The sequence below is a fragment of the Lolium rigidum genome, chromosome 3 (assembly GCF_022539505.1).
Source record: "Lolium rigidum isolate FL_2022 chromosome 3, APGP_CSIRO_Lrig_0.1, whole genome shotgun sequence".
NCBI classification, from domain to species: Eukaryota; Viridiplantae; Streptophyta; class Magnoliopsida; order Poales; family Poaceae; genus Lolium; species Lolium rigidum.
Genome location: NC_061510.1, coordinates 5,764,670 through 5,779,499, shown reverse-complemented (window position 1 = coordinate 5,779,499; position 14,830 = coordinate 5,764,670). Strand labels below are relative to the sequence as shown.

At 45.4% G+C, this 14,830-nt stretch overlaps 2 protein-coding genes across 2 annotated transcripts; both read left to right on the top strand.

The window, feature by feature from the left end:
* Positions 1 to 8,926: 8,926 nt before the first annotated feature.
* Positions 8,927 to 10,450, top strand: LOC124694217 (high-affinity nitrate transporter 2.1-like). The gene has a single exon (XM_047227231.1). It carries the CDS (start codon positions 8,927 to 8,929, stop codon positions 10,448 to 10,450), a length of 1,524 nt encoding a protein of 507 aa, XP_047083187.1.
* Positions 10,451 to 12,158: 1,708 nt separating this feature from the next.
* Positions 12,159 to 14,474, top strand: LOC124694234. Its single transcript, XM_047227244.1, has 5 exons — positions 12,159 to 12,530; positions 12,622 to 12,720; positions 12,947 to 12,991; positions 13,690 to 13,827; positions 13,938 to 14,474. Exons 1-5 carry the CDS (start codon positions 12,159 to 12,161, stop codon positions 14,274 to 14,276), a joined length of 993 nt encoding a protein of 330 aa, XP_047083200.1. The 3' UTR covers positions 14,277 to 14,474.
* Positions 14,475 to 14,830: the final 356 nt, after the last annotated feature.

The window sequence follows — 14,830 nt, the reverse complement described above, 5'->3', positions numbered from 1 at the left end:
CTACAACAATTTTTGTTTTGTTGAGTCTTGGAAGTTGTTTACTACTGTAGCAACCTCTCATTATCATGTTTTTTGTGCCAAGTAAAGTCTCTATGGTAAGGTTGATACTAGATTTGGATTACTGCGCAGAAACAGATTTGCTGTCTGTCACGAATTCGCGCAGAAGTTTCTGTAGGTAACTCAGAAAAATCTTAAAATTTACGTGTGTGATCCTCAGATATGTACGCAACTTTCATTAGTTTTGAGTTTTTCCATTTGATCAAGTTAAGTGCCCCTGCCAGATTCGTCTTTACGGACTGTTCTGTTTTTGACAGATTCTGCCTTTTATTTCGCATTGCCGCTTTTGCTATGTTGAATGGGTTTCTTTGTTCCATTAACTTTCAGAAGTTTTGTGCAATGTCCAGAAGTGTTAAGAATGATTGTGTCACCTCTGAACATGTGAATTTTTGATTATGCACTAACCCTGTAATGAGTTTGCTTAAAGTTTGGTGTGGAGGAAGTTTTCAAGGGTCAATAGAAGAGGGTGATATAATGTGATCAAGAAGAGTGAAAGGTCTAAGCTTGGGGATGCCCCGGTGGTTCATCCCTGCATATTTTAAGAAGACTCAAGCATCTAAGCTTGGGTATGCCCAAGGCATCCCCTTCTTCATCGACAACTTATCAGGTCACTTCTAGTAAAACTATATTTTTATTCTGTCACATCTTATGTACTTTACTTGGAGCGTCTGTGTTCTTTTATTTTTGTTTTGTTATTTTCATTCTCTGAATAAATTCATGCTTGTGTGGGAGAGAGACACGCTCCGCTGTTGCGTATGAACACAAGTGTTCTTCATTTTTGCTTTTAATGTTCAAGGGTGAAAGTTGATCGCTTCACTTGTTTCTATTTGGTTGGAATCAGAAAATGCTTCATATGGTCTTGAATAATTTGATAATTGGCAATTGTTTTGAGCTCTCATTGATCATGTCTAAGCTCTTGCATCATGTAGTTTAAATCTGGTAGTGGAGAACTACCGTGGAGCTTGTTGAAATTTGGTTTGCATGATTGGTCTCTCTAAAGTCTAGATATTTTCTAGTAAAAGTGTTTGAGCAACAAGGAAGACAGTGTAGAGTCTTATAATGCTTGCAATATGTTCTTATGTAAGTTTTGCTGTACCGGTTCATACTTGTGTTTGCTTCAAACAACCTTGCTAGCCTAAGCCTTGTACTGAGAGGAAATGCTTCTCGTGCATCCAAACACCTTGAGCCAAAACCTATGCCATTTGTGTCCACCATATCTACCTACTATGTGTGCTACCTTTAAACAATTCAAAAGTTATTATCTCTTATTTGTGTCAATGTTTTATAGCTCATGAGGAAGTATGTGGTGTTTTATCTTTCGATCTTGTCATTTACTTTTGACAGACTTTCACAATGGACTAGTGGCTCATCCGCTTATCCAATAATTTTGCAAAAAGAGCTGGCAATGGGGTTCCCAGCCCCAATTAATTAACTTGCATTAATAATTCTCTTCACATGTTTTGCTCTGATTTATCGTTAAGCAACTTAAATTTGCAAATAGACACTCCTCCATGGTATGTGAATGTTGGAAGGCACCCGAGGATTCGGTTAGCCATGGCTTGTGTAAGCAAAGGTTGGGAGGAGTGTCATCTAATAAATAAAACTAAAGTACATGTGTAAACAAAAGAGAAGAGGGATGATCTACCTTGCTGGTAGAGATAACGTCCTTCATGGGAGCCGCTCTTGAAAGTCTCGGTTGATAAGATAGTTAGAGTACCCATTACCATTCGTTGACAACAACAAACACCTCTCAAAATTTTACTTTTATGCTCTCTATATGATTTCAAAACTTGAAAAGCTCTAGCACATGATTTAATCCCTGCTTCCCTTTGCAAAGGGCCTATCTTTTACTTTATGTTGAGTCAGTTTACCTACTTCCTTCCACCTTAGAAGCAAACACTTGTGTCAACTGTGCATTGATTCTTACATACTTGCTTATTTGCATTCATCATATTACTCTATGTTGACAATTATCCATGAGATATGCATGTTGAAAGTTGAAAGCAACCGCTGAAACTTATATCTTCCTTTGTGTTGCTTCGATGCCTTTACTTTGAATTTATTGCTTTATGAGTTAACTCTTATGCAAGTCTTGTTGATGCTTGTCTTGAAAGTACTATTCATGAAAAGTTTTGCTATATGATTCATTTGTTTAGTCATTATCTTTGTTAGCAATCTTTTGCTTCAGATCACTCCATTCATCTAATATGCTTTACAATAATGTTGATCAAGATTATGATGGTAGCATGTCACTTCAGAAATTATTCTTGTTATCGTTTACCTACTCGAGGGCGAGTAGGAACTAAGCTTGGGGATGCTGATACGTCTCCAACGTATCTATAATTTCTGATGTTCCATGCTTGTTTTATGACAATACCTACATGTTTTGTCCACACTTTATATCGTTTTGATGCATTTTCCGGAACTAACCTATTGACGAGATGCCGAAGTGCCGCTCCTATTTTCTCGCTGTTTTTGGTTTCGAAATCCTAGTAAGGAAATATTCTCGAATCGGACGAAATCAACGCCCAGTACCCTATTTTCACCGGAAGCTTCCAGAACACCCGAGAGTCAGCAGAGGGGGGGGGGCAGGGCCACCACACATGGTGGCGGCGCGGCCCAGTGGGGGGGGGGGTGGCGCGCCCCCCTGTTGTCTGGCCCCACCAGGGCCCCTCCGAGGCTCCCCTTTCGCCTATATAAGCTCCCTGACCTAAAACCCCGAGAGGAATAAGCCACGGTACGAGAAAAGTTCCGCAGCCGCCGCCATCGCGAAGCCAAGATCCGGGGGACAGGAGTCTCCGTACCGCACGCCGCCGGGACGGGGAAGTGCCCCCGGAAGGCTTCTCCATCGACACCGCTGCCATCTCCACCGCCATCTTCATCACCGCTGCTGCTCCCATGAGGAGGGAGTAGTTCTCCATCGAGGCTCGGGGCTGTACCGGTAGCTATGTGGTTCATCTCTCTCCTATGTACTTCAATACAATGATCTCGTGAATTGCTTGCATGATTGAGATCCATATGATGAGCTTTGTATCGCTACTAGTTTATGTGCTACTCATGTGATGTTATTAAAGTGGTCTATTCCTCCTGCATGGTGTAATGGTGACAGTGTGTGCATCGTGTGGTTCTTGTCGTAGATTATGATCATAATCTCTTGTAGGTTATGGAGTTGATTATCGCTATGATAGTATTGATGTGATCTATTCCCCCTTTCATAGTGTAATGGTGACAGTGTGTATGCTATGTTAGTACTCGGTTTATTTTGCAAAGATCTATTATGCTCTAAGGTTACTTAAATATGAATGCCGAATGTTGTGGCGCTTGTTAACTCCGGCTTGAGGGAGCTCTTGTAGCCCTACACAACGAATGGTGTTTGTCATCCAACAAAAGAGTGTATGTAGCACAAATGAGAGAAGTTATTATTTATTATGCGATCAATGTTGAGAGTGTCCACTAGTGAAAGTATGATCCCTAGGCCTTGTTTCCAATACTGCAAACACCGCTTACTTACTGTTTTGTTGCATGTTTACTCGCTGCCATATTTTATTCAGATTACTATTACCACTCATATACATCCATACTACTTGTATTTCACTATCTCTTCGTCGAACTAGTGCACCTATACATCCGACAAGTGTATTAGGTGTGTTGGGGACACAAGAGACTTCTTGTATCGTGATTGCAGTGGTTGCTTGAGAGGGATATCTTTGACCTCTTCCTCCCTGAGTTCGATAAACCTTGGGTGATCCACTTAAGGGAAAACTTGCTGCTGTTCTACAAACCTCTGCTCTTGGAGGCCCAACACTGTCTACAAGAATAGAAGCACCCGTAAACATCAACACACAAGTTGGCTTTGCCGTTGAATCGAATAAGATGGAGTCTTCTATCGTCGCCGAAGCTCGTCCCCACGGTGCGTGCGGGCCTGGGGCCCGATGACCGGCGCTTGGATGCGGGCAGCGTTTAGCTTCTGGCTGGGCTCCGGGCGACGCAGTGACGAGTGCGGACGGCGCGAGATAGGTACTGTGGCAGTGCGCTGGGGCCTAAGAGAGCGGCTGACCTTGCTTTGAAGGTCGCCGGCGTGCAGCTAGGGTCGCGAGCAGGTGGCGCAGATGTGCTGGTTACATGGTGTGGCGGCTGGAGATGGAGATGCGGTTGGGTTGGGAACAAAAGAAACGAGCACAAAGTAGCGACTTAGGTAGGTTTCGTTAACGTGGGGAAATTTTGGGCTAGGCTGGGCTGTTTGGACTTTGCTGGAATATTTTACAGGGCTGCTATTTGTTTCGAGTTGTTCGGGTAGATCGGGTAATGCTACTAGGTGCCCGAATTTCCTAAATATAGATTGGGTTTCCAAAACTGCTACCGGAAAATGTGTTCGGGTATTTCGGGATCGGGCTATACAGGTTTGGGATCGGGTATTTCAGGTTCGGGGTTTGGATATCGGGTTTTATGCCCACCGTGACTAAGAGCATTTGCACGGAGAGCCCTTATGTGACCAGCCTCGATTTCGACAAATTTAACCCTTTTCAAAAGTGCACCATGATTTAATCCTATTTCAAAAAATATTTAAATTCTGATCCTTTTTAGTAGCGCCTTCACTCACGGTGCTACCCTCCTCAATGCAGCGCCTTCAGGGGAGGTGTGGACCACTGATTCGCGGCCTCAACTCTCTTGCCAAGGACGCTACCCTTTTAATGTTCAATTACCTCCGCAACGGCGCTACCCTATTGAAATATGTTAAGTCACGTGGGTTGCCCCCGACGCTCCACCTACCACTTACTGCTCAGACCCCGATCAAGAAAGAAGCAAGGCGTGCCCACCTCTCTATCCCCTCTCAAATCCTTCCCCGAAATCTCCTAGATCTGAAGCTTTCTTCGGTGGATTTCGGTCTCCCCTTGATGCAAAGTAGTTTCCTCCCCCATCCACTTCATTTTGTCCGATTAAAATCATGATTTGCGGTTCCATTTTGCTAAATCTTTGTAACCCTAGAAATTGTAGTTGCACACCATTCTATGATCTATTATTGGTGTATAGTCCAATGGTGGTTTGTATGTTGTCTATGCAAGATTTGTAGGTTAGGCTTAGCCCTAGTTCTATTTAGTCACCTAGATGTAGTTAGGGTTAAGGTTAGTGGTTTGGATTATGTATCAAACTTTGCAGTAGTAGTTACATCTTCTTATTTTGTTGTTGAAATGCATATGTTATCATGGAATATACATATAGTTGATACATTTGGGTTGTTGTAACTTGGTTATAGATAGCGAGAATTGTGAGTGTTCACTATGTGGACAAGGACCCATTCATCAAAGGCAATGTCGAGTTAGACCCCGAGGAGGTTGTGATGGTGTTTGAAAGAAATCCCATCTATGTCGAGGTTGTGGAGAAAGTGAGGATTCGGTAGGAATGGATGAACCCAAGCGATGAAATAGAATTGGAGGGGAGGTTTAATGGTTCCTTTTGTATGCACAACCATTCTAAGACAATGAAGCTCAACTCTCAGGAAAGGTGGAGTGGGTACAAGGAGGCACTGGCCGAATCCCAAGACAAGGCTCTCGAGTTATTTGTCACGAACAAGATTTCATCACGGCCGCACTTGTACTTGCACCGGCGTGCCTCCCCAGTTCATGGTAGAAGCCTCTTTGGAAGAGAGAAATTTTTTGAACCCGATGCTGACAACTCAACAAGTAATCCTTCTCTGATGACCCCAGATGTCATGATCCAACAATAAATCAGCCAACCACCGAGCCCGATTCGCGATGGTTAATATGAAGCAATGGCAGAACATAATGATGACTACGAGGGCGATGAGTCCGAGGGTGATCTCAATGACAATGAGGTTGGTGATTTGGATGTTTATTGTGCGCAAGAGGACATGGACCATGTGATGACACTATAGCAAGTGTGTCAACTCATTGGGACTCTAAGTGCAGAGTGATGCAACAAGAGAAATTTTCCCACAAGGGTGACTCGGGGTTTATATCGAACTCTCGGGGAACAAAGGTGAAGCTTCTTCCAACCTCATCTAGCAACCTGCAAAGTAAAGTCTTTGTCTCATGCCCCCAACTCCACCGTGTGGTTGTCAAGCACAAGGCTTCGGTATTAGTAAAGTAAAATAATAATAAAGAAAATACTAGAAAGAAAATTAAAACTTGAAAATAAACTAAAACAAGTAAATAAAGATGTTTTGGGGGTTTTTGGTTGTAGTTGCAAGAATTAAAGATATTTTCGTATTTTCGAAATTAATTAATACTAAAAATGTAAAGTCAAGTAAAAGTTGTTTCTTTTGATAAAAAGTGGACCGGGGTTCATAGGTTTACTTTTCTACTCTCTCATAAAGGTGTGTGGTGGCATTAAGAACACGATAGGTAACTAAATATTGATGAGATTTTATTATGTATCTTGATAGCATTCATAGGGCATCACATCCTAACATCAGGCCACCAATACCAGCGACCCAGGGCCACCGCCCCGGCCTCCCGATTATCCCACGCGAGCCACGACGAGAAGACCCCTGCCCGCCTTTGGGGATAGGGCCCGCCGCCACCGCGGCGATGGCCGGCGGCAGCGGCGGCGAGGGGCGGCAGCAGGGCGGGGAGATCCTTGGTGGCGCTAGGTTTAGCTCCCGAGCCGCCCCTTTACTTGGCAATATATGCACCTGCAGCACCTTTATGTTAGTTTTATGCCTGAAGTTTGGCTGTTTTCTCGATCTTGTTGAACATTTTACTTAATCGGTTTGCCTTCTGCTGTCTATTTTGCATCATCCAGCATATATATGTTTTCTTCTTGCTTCTTTGTGTTATTTTAGAGGTTTGCCTCAAGTTTTTTATTTTTTTCGAAATGGGGGATATATTCCAGCCTCTTCATCAAAATGATGCATGCAGCCGTTTTATTACTTTATTCAGATCATATGCAAGCTTTATATGTCTCTATCTTCATCATGCTGAGTAGTTTATAAACTGCTCCATGCATATAATTTGCTTGAAACTTATGTTTTCTCAGTAATCCGCTTGAAGCAACGGTTATGTGAACATTATGCTTATATTTGTTTCATTCATCATCCTATTTTAGCGCAATATATATGGTTGAAGCTTCCGCATATATTATTATTTTTTGAATAAAAGAATATCTAAATATCAAGAAGATACCAATTGCACCTAGCTTCGGTAATAAAATAATGTCAAGAGTCAATCGAGGCATCATGGATGCACACAGCTGAAAAAAAGACAAAAAAATGGCACTTTAATTTACAGTATTTATCGATAACTCATATTCACCCCTCTAGTCGTCATATCCCGATCTTTCCCGGGGCGGTTCAACCGGTGCTGGCAGCGGCGGAGATAGTGGTGGAGGAGGTGCGGCGACGCAAAACCTAGAGAAGAAGGAGGAGGAGACGCCGGATCAGGAAATGGAGGCGGGGAAGATAGTAGTGTTGGTAGCGGAGTCCAGCGACATGGCGGCGGTGATTTTTTTCTTCCTCGTCATCTCGGCCGCGGTGGCGAATCCAACCCATTTCTATAGGGTGGGGCAGGCTTTACTTAGGCTAGGCTTTTTTTCTATCTTCTTCCTTTTCTATAGCTGACATATGATAGCTGACATATGAGCTAGGCTAAATCTTAAGATGGGTTGAGCCCCACCCTTCCACCCAGCTAGCTCAGCCACTCCTCCGACGTGCTACTCTTCTCCCTGTCCCTTCCCACATCCCCATTCCAACAGTAAGACGAGAAGAAAGGGCTGGTCGAAAATTGACCGTTGGCGCGGGTAACCGACAGTTAGCAGCACCTTGCATGATTGATAGGTATGTTTTGCAGGCAGCTGCGCTAGACAGCTCTTGGATCTCCGGGGTCCTCAACAGACATATATCCCTTGTTAGTGTGACCGTAGGTAGGGTTTAGAAGAAGCAGGAAGCTACCTACCTATATACATTACAAATTTTAGACGTGGATGTCAGGGTTGACATTTTGACACACGTAAGTATTATTGATGCCTATACTACTCTACGTAATGTGGACAGATTCGATTCCGTGAAATAACGTCTCACAATTAGCTTAGCATACGAGTTCATACAAAAGAACTAAACAGGGTATAAGATGTCACAAAGTCACGAATAAGAGGTAAAATATGACAATTGTTTGGTAGAAAACGATATGCATCACGATTAGAGGGTAAAAGTAAAATTTATTCTATTTATGCAAAAGCACGACTGTGCGCCTATACTCGATACAAAGTGGAGTTTACTCTCTATATATGTATATATTCAATTGAAATTTAAACCAACCCTCGATTAAACTGAAAGCCGATCGATCGAGATATGTCGGCTACTATGTCAAATTAAACTATAAAGGTGCACCTGGCTGTTATCTTACCCCTTTAACGACAGCCGGCATAGATACAAGTCAACGTACAGAACTTTCCACGCCTCGAGTCTCAAGGTTGATCCTTGGTGGATCCCATGGGATAAGTAGAGGAGTTCCAAAAGCCACGGACGCAGGAGATGCGGCGCCGAGGCTCCCTAATCCCTTAATTTAGCTATTCATTTTTATCATGTCTCCCTTCCAGATTCAACGCCAGCGCTCCAAACTGTAGTAATTAACTCACTCATTGTTTCATGATTTCCATCAAATGCAATTGTTAAATTGCTTATTGTTGTTCTACGATGCTCAAAGGGCAGAATCTTAATTCCAGCTTAGCTAGCACCGAAGAATCGATTGAGTGGTTAGCATCCCAATGTCAACTCTGCTACAGGTTTCTATAAATACATCGTTGATCGATGCAAGGTCCACAGCATAAGCCACTACCGCCATTACATTGCAAGTCAAGCTTGAGAGGCAGCAAAGAAGAAGAAGCTTAATTAGCTGTTCTCGGAGAGGGAGCTATGGAGGTGGAGGCTGGGGCTCGGAGGGAGACTGCGGCGAGCAAGTTCACGCTGCCAGTGGACTCGGAGAACAAGGCCAAGTCATTCAGGCTTTTCTCCTTCGCCAACCCGCACATGCGCACTTTCCACCTCTCCTGGATCTCCTTCTTCACGTGCTTCGTCTCCACCTTCGCCGCTGCGCCACTTGTGCCCATCATCCGCGACAACCTCAACCTCGCCAAGGCTGATATCGGCAATGCCGGGGTGGCCTCTGTGTCTGGGTCCATCTTCTCCAGGCTTGTCATGGGCGCCGTTTGTGACCTCCTCGGCCCTCGCTACGGTTGTGCCTTCCTTGTCATGCTCGCCGCACCCACCGTCTTCTGCATGTCTCTTATCGACAGTCCTGCTGGATACATCACGGTGCGGTTTCTCATCGGTTTCTCCCTCGCGACTTTCGTGTCATGCCAGTATTGGATGAGCACCATGTTCAATAGCAAGATTATCGGCACCGTCAATGGGCTCGCGGCCGGGTGGGGCAACATGGGTGGTGGTGCAACACAACTCATCATGCCACTCGTCTTCCACGCCATCGAGAAGTGTGGAGCCACACCTTTTGTCGCATGGCGCATCGCATACTTTGTGCCTGGCATGATGCACATAGTGATGGGTCTTCTCGTGCTCACCCTGGGACAAGACCTCCCCGACGGCAACCTTGGGAGTCTTCAAAAGAAGGGTGATGTGAACAAGGACAAGTTCTCCAAGGTCTTATGGGGCGCTGTCACCAACTACCGGACATGGGTCTTCGTCCTCCTCTATGGTTACTGCATGGGTGTCGAGCTCACCACCGACAACGTCATCGCCGAGTATTACTTTGATCACTTCCACCTTGACCTCCGAACCGCTGGCACCATCGCCGCCTGCTTTGGCATGGCCAACATTGTTGCACGTCCCACAGGTGGATACCTCTCCGACCTTGGTGCCCGTTACTTTGGCATGCGTGCTCGCCTTTGGAATGTCTGGATCCTCCAAACTGCCGGCGGTGCCTTCTGCCTCTGGCTCGGACGTGCCACCGCCCTTCCCGCCTCAGTCACCGCCATGGTCCTTTTCTCTATATGTGCGCAAGCCGCTTGTGGTGCCATCTTCGGCGTCGCCCCCTTCGTCTCCCGAAGGTCTCTCGGCATCATCTCTGGCATGACTGGTGCTGGTGGTAATGTTGGTGCAGGTCTCACGCAGATTCTTTTCTTCACTTCATCACAGTACACCACTGGCAAGGGGCTCGAGTACATGGGCATCATGATCATGTGTTGTACACTGCCTATCGCGCTTGTGCACTTTCCACAGTGGGGCTCCATGTTCTTCCCAGCCAATTCTGACGCCACCGAGGAAGAGTACTATGGGTCCGAGTGGACCGATGAGGAGAAGAAAAATGGTCTCCATCTTGCCGGGCAAAAGTTTGCCGAGAACTCCCGCTCGGAGCGTGGCAGGCGCAACGTCATCCTCGCCACGTCTGCTACGCCGCCAAACAACACTCCCCAGCATGTATAAGTTGTACTCGAGGCTTTTTTTCTGACATGTATGATTCACCGTATATATATACCCTGTATATGCATACGCCCTTGAGTTGAACACCACGCAATAAAAGAAAAGTGCAAGGGGGTTTACCTTTCTACTGTAGGCGATACGGGTTAGCATTTCTCTATACGCATGGAATTTGTAGATGCTTGCGAGCCAGGGTTGTGTATCACTGTGGCTCCGAAATTACATGAACAAATTTCACTTTTGATATGTGTATCCAGTCCATATATGTATGTCTCCCGTTGATCCTCCAAGCAAATTAAAATATGGTATGGTAGAACAGTTCAATTAATTAGTCTCAGCCAAGAACAAATTAACCAACTGAGTGGCCAAATGCAAAATATATAAATGAAAAAGTCATCTGGCTTCCTCTTCTTAACACACCCCAAAACCGGTCAAGATGCACACCATGATGGGCTACCAAAGCGGGAGAATATCGAATTGGCCACGTAGAAATAATTCTGTTTTTTTTAAAACGACAAGAGGCGCCGGAGCCGTCAAATTTCCATTCAGCTCAATTGCAAAGTACAGCGTGAATTACAAAGTCCTGGCAAACTGAATTTTGCAAGGTTGAGACAGCAGGACATGAAGAACTAGCATGAGCTGAATATATACAGTTGTAGATAGGCTGACATAGGTCCTGCCTAAACACCTCCAACCCTCCATTGCTGAGATTTTGCCGGTGGCGGTCGCAGCGGTAGGGGGACTGTGGCGCGGGGACATTTGAGTGTGGTAGTTGGGCTTTGCCGCGACCGAAATATGTGCCTCAGAAGACGAAAAACTTTAGAGTATGGTGTAAAAAATTGTATATAGGACTTTTTTTTATGAAAAAGGCTACCGATGTATTATAAACATCCATACTAGTACAAAGAACCTAAAATGTAACAAAAAAATACAAATAGGTCTTTAGAGCACCTAGCGACGACTACACACACTAGCACGAGCCGAATGCATGCCTGTCGTCCTTGCCCCTCCATCTCGAAATCGGACGAAGCTTGTCATAGTAGAGCTTGTTGTAGTAGAAAAAGGCAAGTCGTTGTGCTAAGGTCTCAAAGGACGAGAGCAGGAACCATCGCCAAAGATGATACCCGTAGATCAGAAGAGTCCAAAAACCACACCAACGATCATGAAAACCGACACGGATCTCCACGCCCTTCGCTGGTTCTAGACGCACCACCAAAGCGAAGATAGGATAGGGACAATCTTATTCTGACTTAAAGATGTAGTTGTCGCCTCATCTTAAAGAAGACACAAAAAATAACCCAAAAAAGAACGGGAAACCTTCCGTTGCCGAGGAACCGTGGTCCACCACGCCTCAAATGCCCAAGGCCACAGAGGTGAAGTGAACCAACGACGTCACCGGTGAGAGGGACGGAAACCCTAGATAGGTTCTTTTACTATTGTCTTATCGCCTCCCTCACTCACATTGCATATAGGACATATGGTGGACTCGAGCACCGTTTTTGGCTGCCCTAAAAGTTAGTTCAATTTGTTTTAATATCTGTCGGGATGCTCTAACCTAGTTCCACAACTTTTGGCACGAAATTTGTTGAAACGTGTTGGGTTCGTCCAAATTTTGATTTCCCATTTGTATGGGTATGGCCATTCATGTCTGAACTTGGCGAGACACCGAGGAGGCGGCATCCCTCTCTTTTCTGTCTCTCCCCCGACCAGGGCAATGCCTCCTCCCAGTCTCCCCCTCCCCCTCCGCAGCAGCAGGCCATCCGACGGCCGGCGCCGCGGCCGCCTCATCACCATCGCCCTCGCCCTCCTCGTCTCTCTCCTCCTCGCCCTCGCCTACCTCTCCTTCCCCACGGCCTCGCGCGCGCGTGGACCGGCGCCCACCGCCGCGGCCGCGGCCTGCACGGGCCTCCAGGGCGTCGAGCTCTGGGGCGATGCGCTCAACTGGGGCTCCAACCACCGCACTCCCTCCGCCGCCGCCTGCTGCGCCTCCTGCAGGGCCACGTGCCGCGGCGACGGCGGGGATTGCCGCTGCAACTCGTGGGTCTTCTGCGGGGACAGGCGCAGATGCGGCAACAGGTTCGGAGAGGTCAGTACGTCCGTCGCCCAGACTTTACTGGTTGCTGCCCCGTTCATCCGAATCATCTGTTAATGTATCCACGCTCGTGATTTGATTGCAGTGCTGGCTGAAGAAGCAGACGGACGTGTTGGCTCCTTCTGTCATTGCAAGGGGGGAGGACGTCATGTGGACTTCTGGTCTAGTCTTCGGCAAATCGAAGGTCTGTTAATTGCTTCTGAGCGTAAAGCCGCTGCCTTGAGTGTAGACAAATATTTGAAGTAGGATATGTAGTCATTGCTTCTACCTGCAGGAATATTGCTGCAAGAGAAGGAAAAAATCAAACATTTCCTTTTCTCAAGGAAATGTGTTAAGCTACTCTTCTTGTTTTGATGTTCATTGGTATGAATCCCACTGTTGTTGATTCAGAGTTCTGCAATTTAATGTAGGGGATCGTGGGGCTGGAGACGAATCTCGGCACGCTTCGCGTTCAAGTAAGTGTTTCTTTGTCTCTACAGCAGGGCTGGAATATTTTGTAGCTGCTGCTGAAGTGTCGAGGGACCATTTCTAGAATAGTAGCCACAAATAAGGAAGCTGGTAAAGTGGTGGTTAGAGTTTGGTTTGGCCATTGAGCTTCTTTTTCATGATAACTGAAACATGCTACACTGGTGTTCACATTTATTCGTTACTTACAAGCGTATTTTCAAGCCCATGAAGCTGTGTGTATCGCTTCTCCCCTGCTAAAGTGCTAATCAGAGTTCATAGAATAGCGCTTCTGCTTATCAGTTTTGCATTGATGACAGCTTTGCTATGTGGACCTTTTTTGGAATAAATATGATGAGATCCATTGTTTAACACGCCTGGATGGGCCTAAGTATTCATTTATTGTTTCGATTACATCTTTACATGAATATATGAATTTGAAGTGATTAGCCTACGCTGCTCATTTAAGTTGTTGGAGATGATAATGCATTTTGATTTGGGACTGAGCTAATTCTGGCCCATTTATTTTCGGATTTAGTAATCAATAAACTTGATTCCTCTGGATGATCCATGATACGTTTTCATAACAAAAAGGCAATTTGAGATGAATGGAAATGTACATACTGTATTTTCGGTTTCCGCTATTACATATACTGGCTACATTCTTTTCCCTTTGCCTAATACATATATGCAATTCCATTGCATCCAGTTGCTGCCTGATTGTGCACCCCGTTCTGTGGATTACTTCATCGAGCTCCTGGGCTTGCACAACTGTGCTGGGTGTAGATTCTATCGTGCCGAAGGCCGTGGGCATCTGTGGGATGCACAAGGCGACAGCATAAAAAATGTATGTTGTCTGTGGCCATCTTGCATAAGAGGGAGTCCAAAGGCATATTTTTTGTTTCTGGACTGCCGTTTGGTAAGGCTTGATGATGTTTTTGTTTTTGTTTTTGTTAGGCTGCATCTGGTCCACCATATGGGCTGCTTCAAGGGACACTGGAAGTGGATGGTGTAGCCTTCAAGGAGATACCGAGAGAAGGGTGCTCAGCGGTCAGAAGAGGATCTGTGGCGTGGGTGGGGTCAGGGCCAGAGTTCCTGATCAGTCTGGCAAACCACGATGAGTGGAAGGATGCCTACACGGTGTTCGGGTCCGTGGTGCCAGAGGACATGGCCATCGCCGAGGAGATGGCGATGCTGCCAACCAGCACGGACGTCTGGAGCAATGTGACTGTGAGGCTGCTGAAGGACCCAGTGTATTTCAAGGTGAAGCGAAAGAGCAACGCTAGCGTCATGTAGGCCTTTTGAATTCATTGTTGATTTTCTTCTTTGTTTGGTACTACCGGCAACGAAGAGGGATGGGAACTAGATGAGAATCAGACACATTGTGTAGCAAAATACAGTCCAAAAGGTTAAAGCAGGAATTCTATGTAAAGAGAGGAAAAATAGAGGAGGTTTGGAAAGAGAAAGATTTCATTTCACCTGTTATTTGTTACCTGTCAGCAAGCCATTCCATGATCTTGTTTTCTTAGTTTATGCTTGATTTGATGTATTATCTGTCGAGGAATGCGTGTTCTAAATTCTAATGTTGACCTCCTCTGTGGAAATGAATTTCAAAGTCTTCCTGCAAACACTTTTGGAAATGAATTTTGATGATGAATAATGGGCCGAAGAGGCAATTTGACACGCCGCAAAACAGAACATAACTTGTTCACGTCTTTAGACAGTACCTACCAGTGTGTCCTTACTGTATGATATACTGCTTCGCACTTAGACAACCATAGACGCAAGAATATCCATTTTAAAGATATTTGTTAGCACACACACTTTACAGCTCCCCTGCAAGATATTCG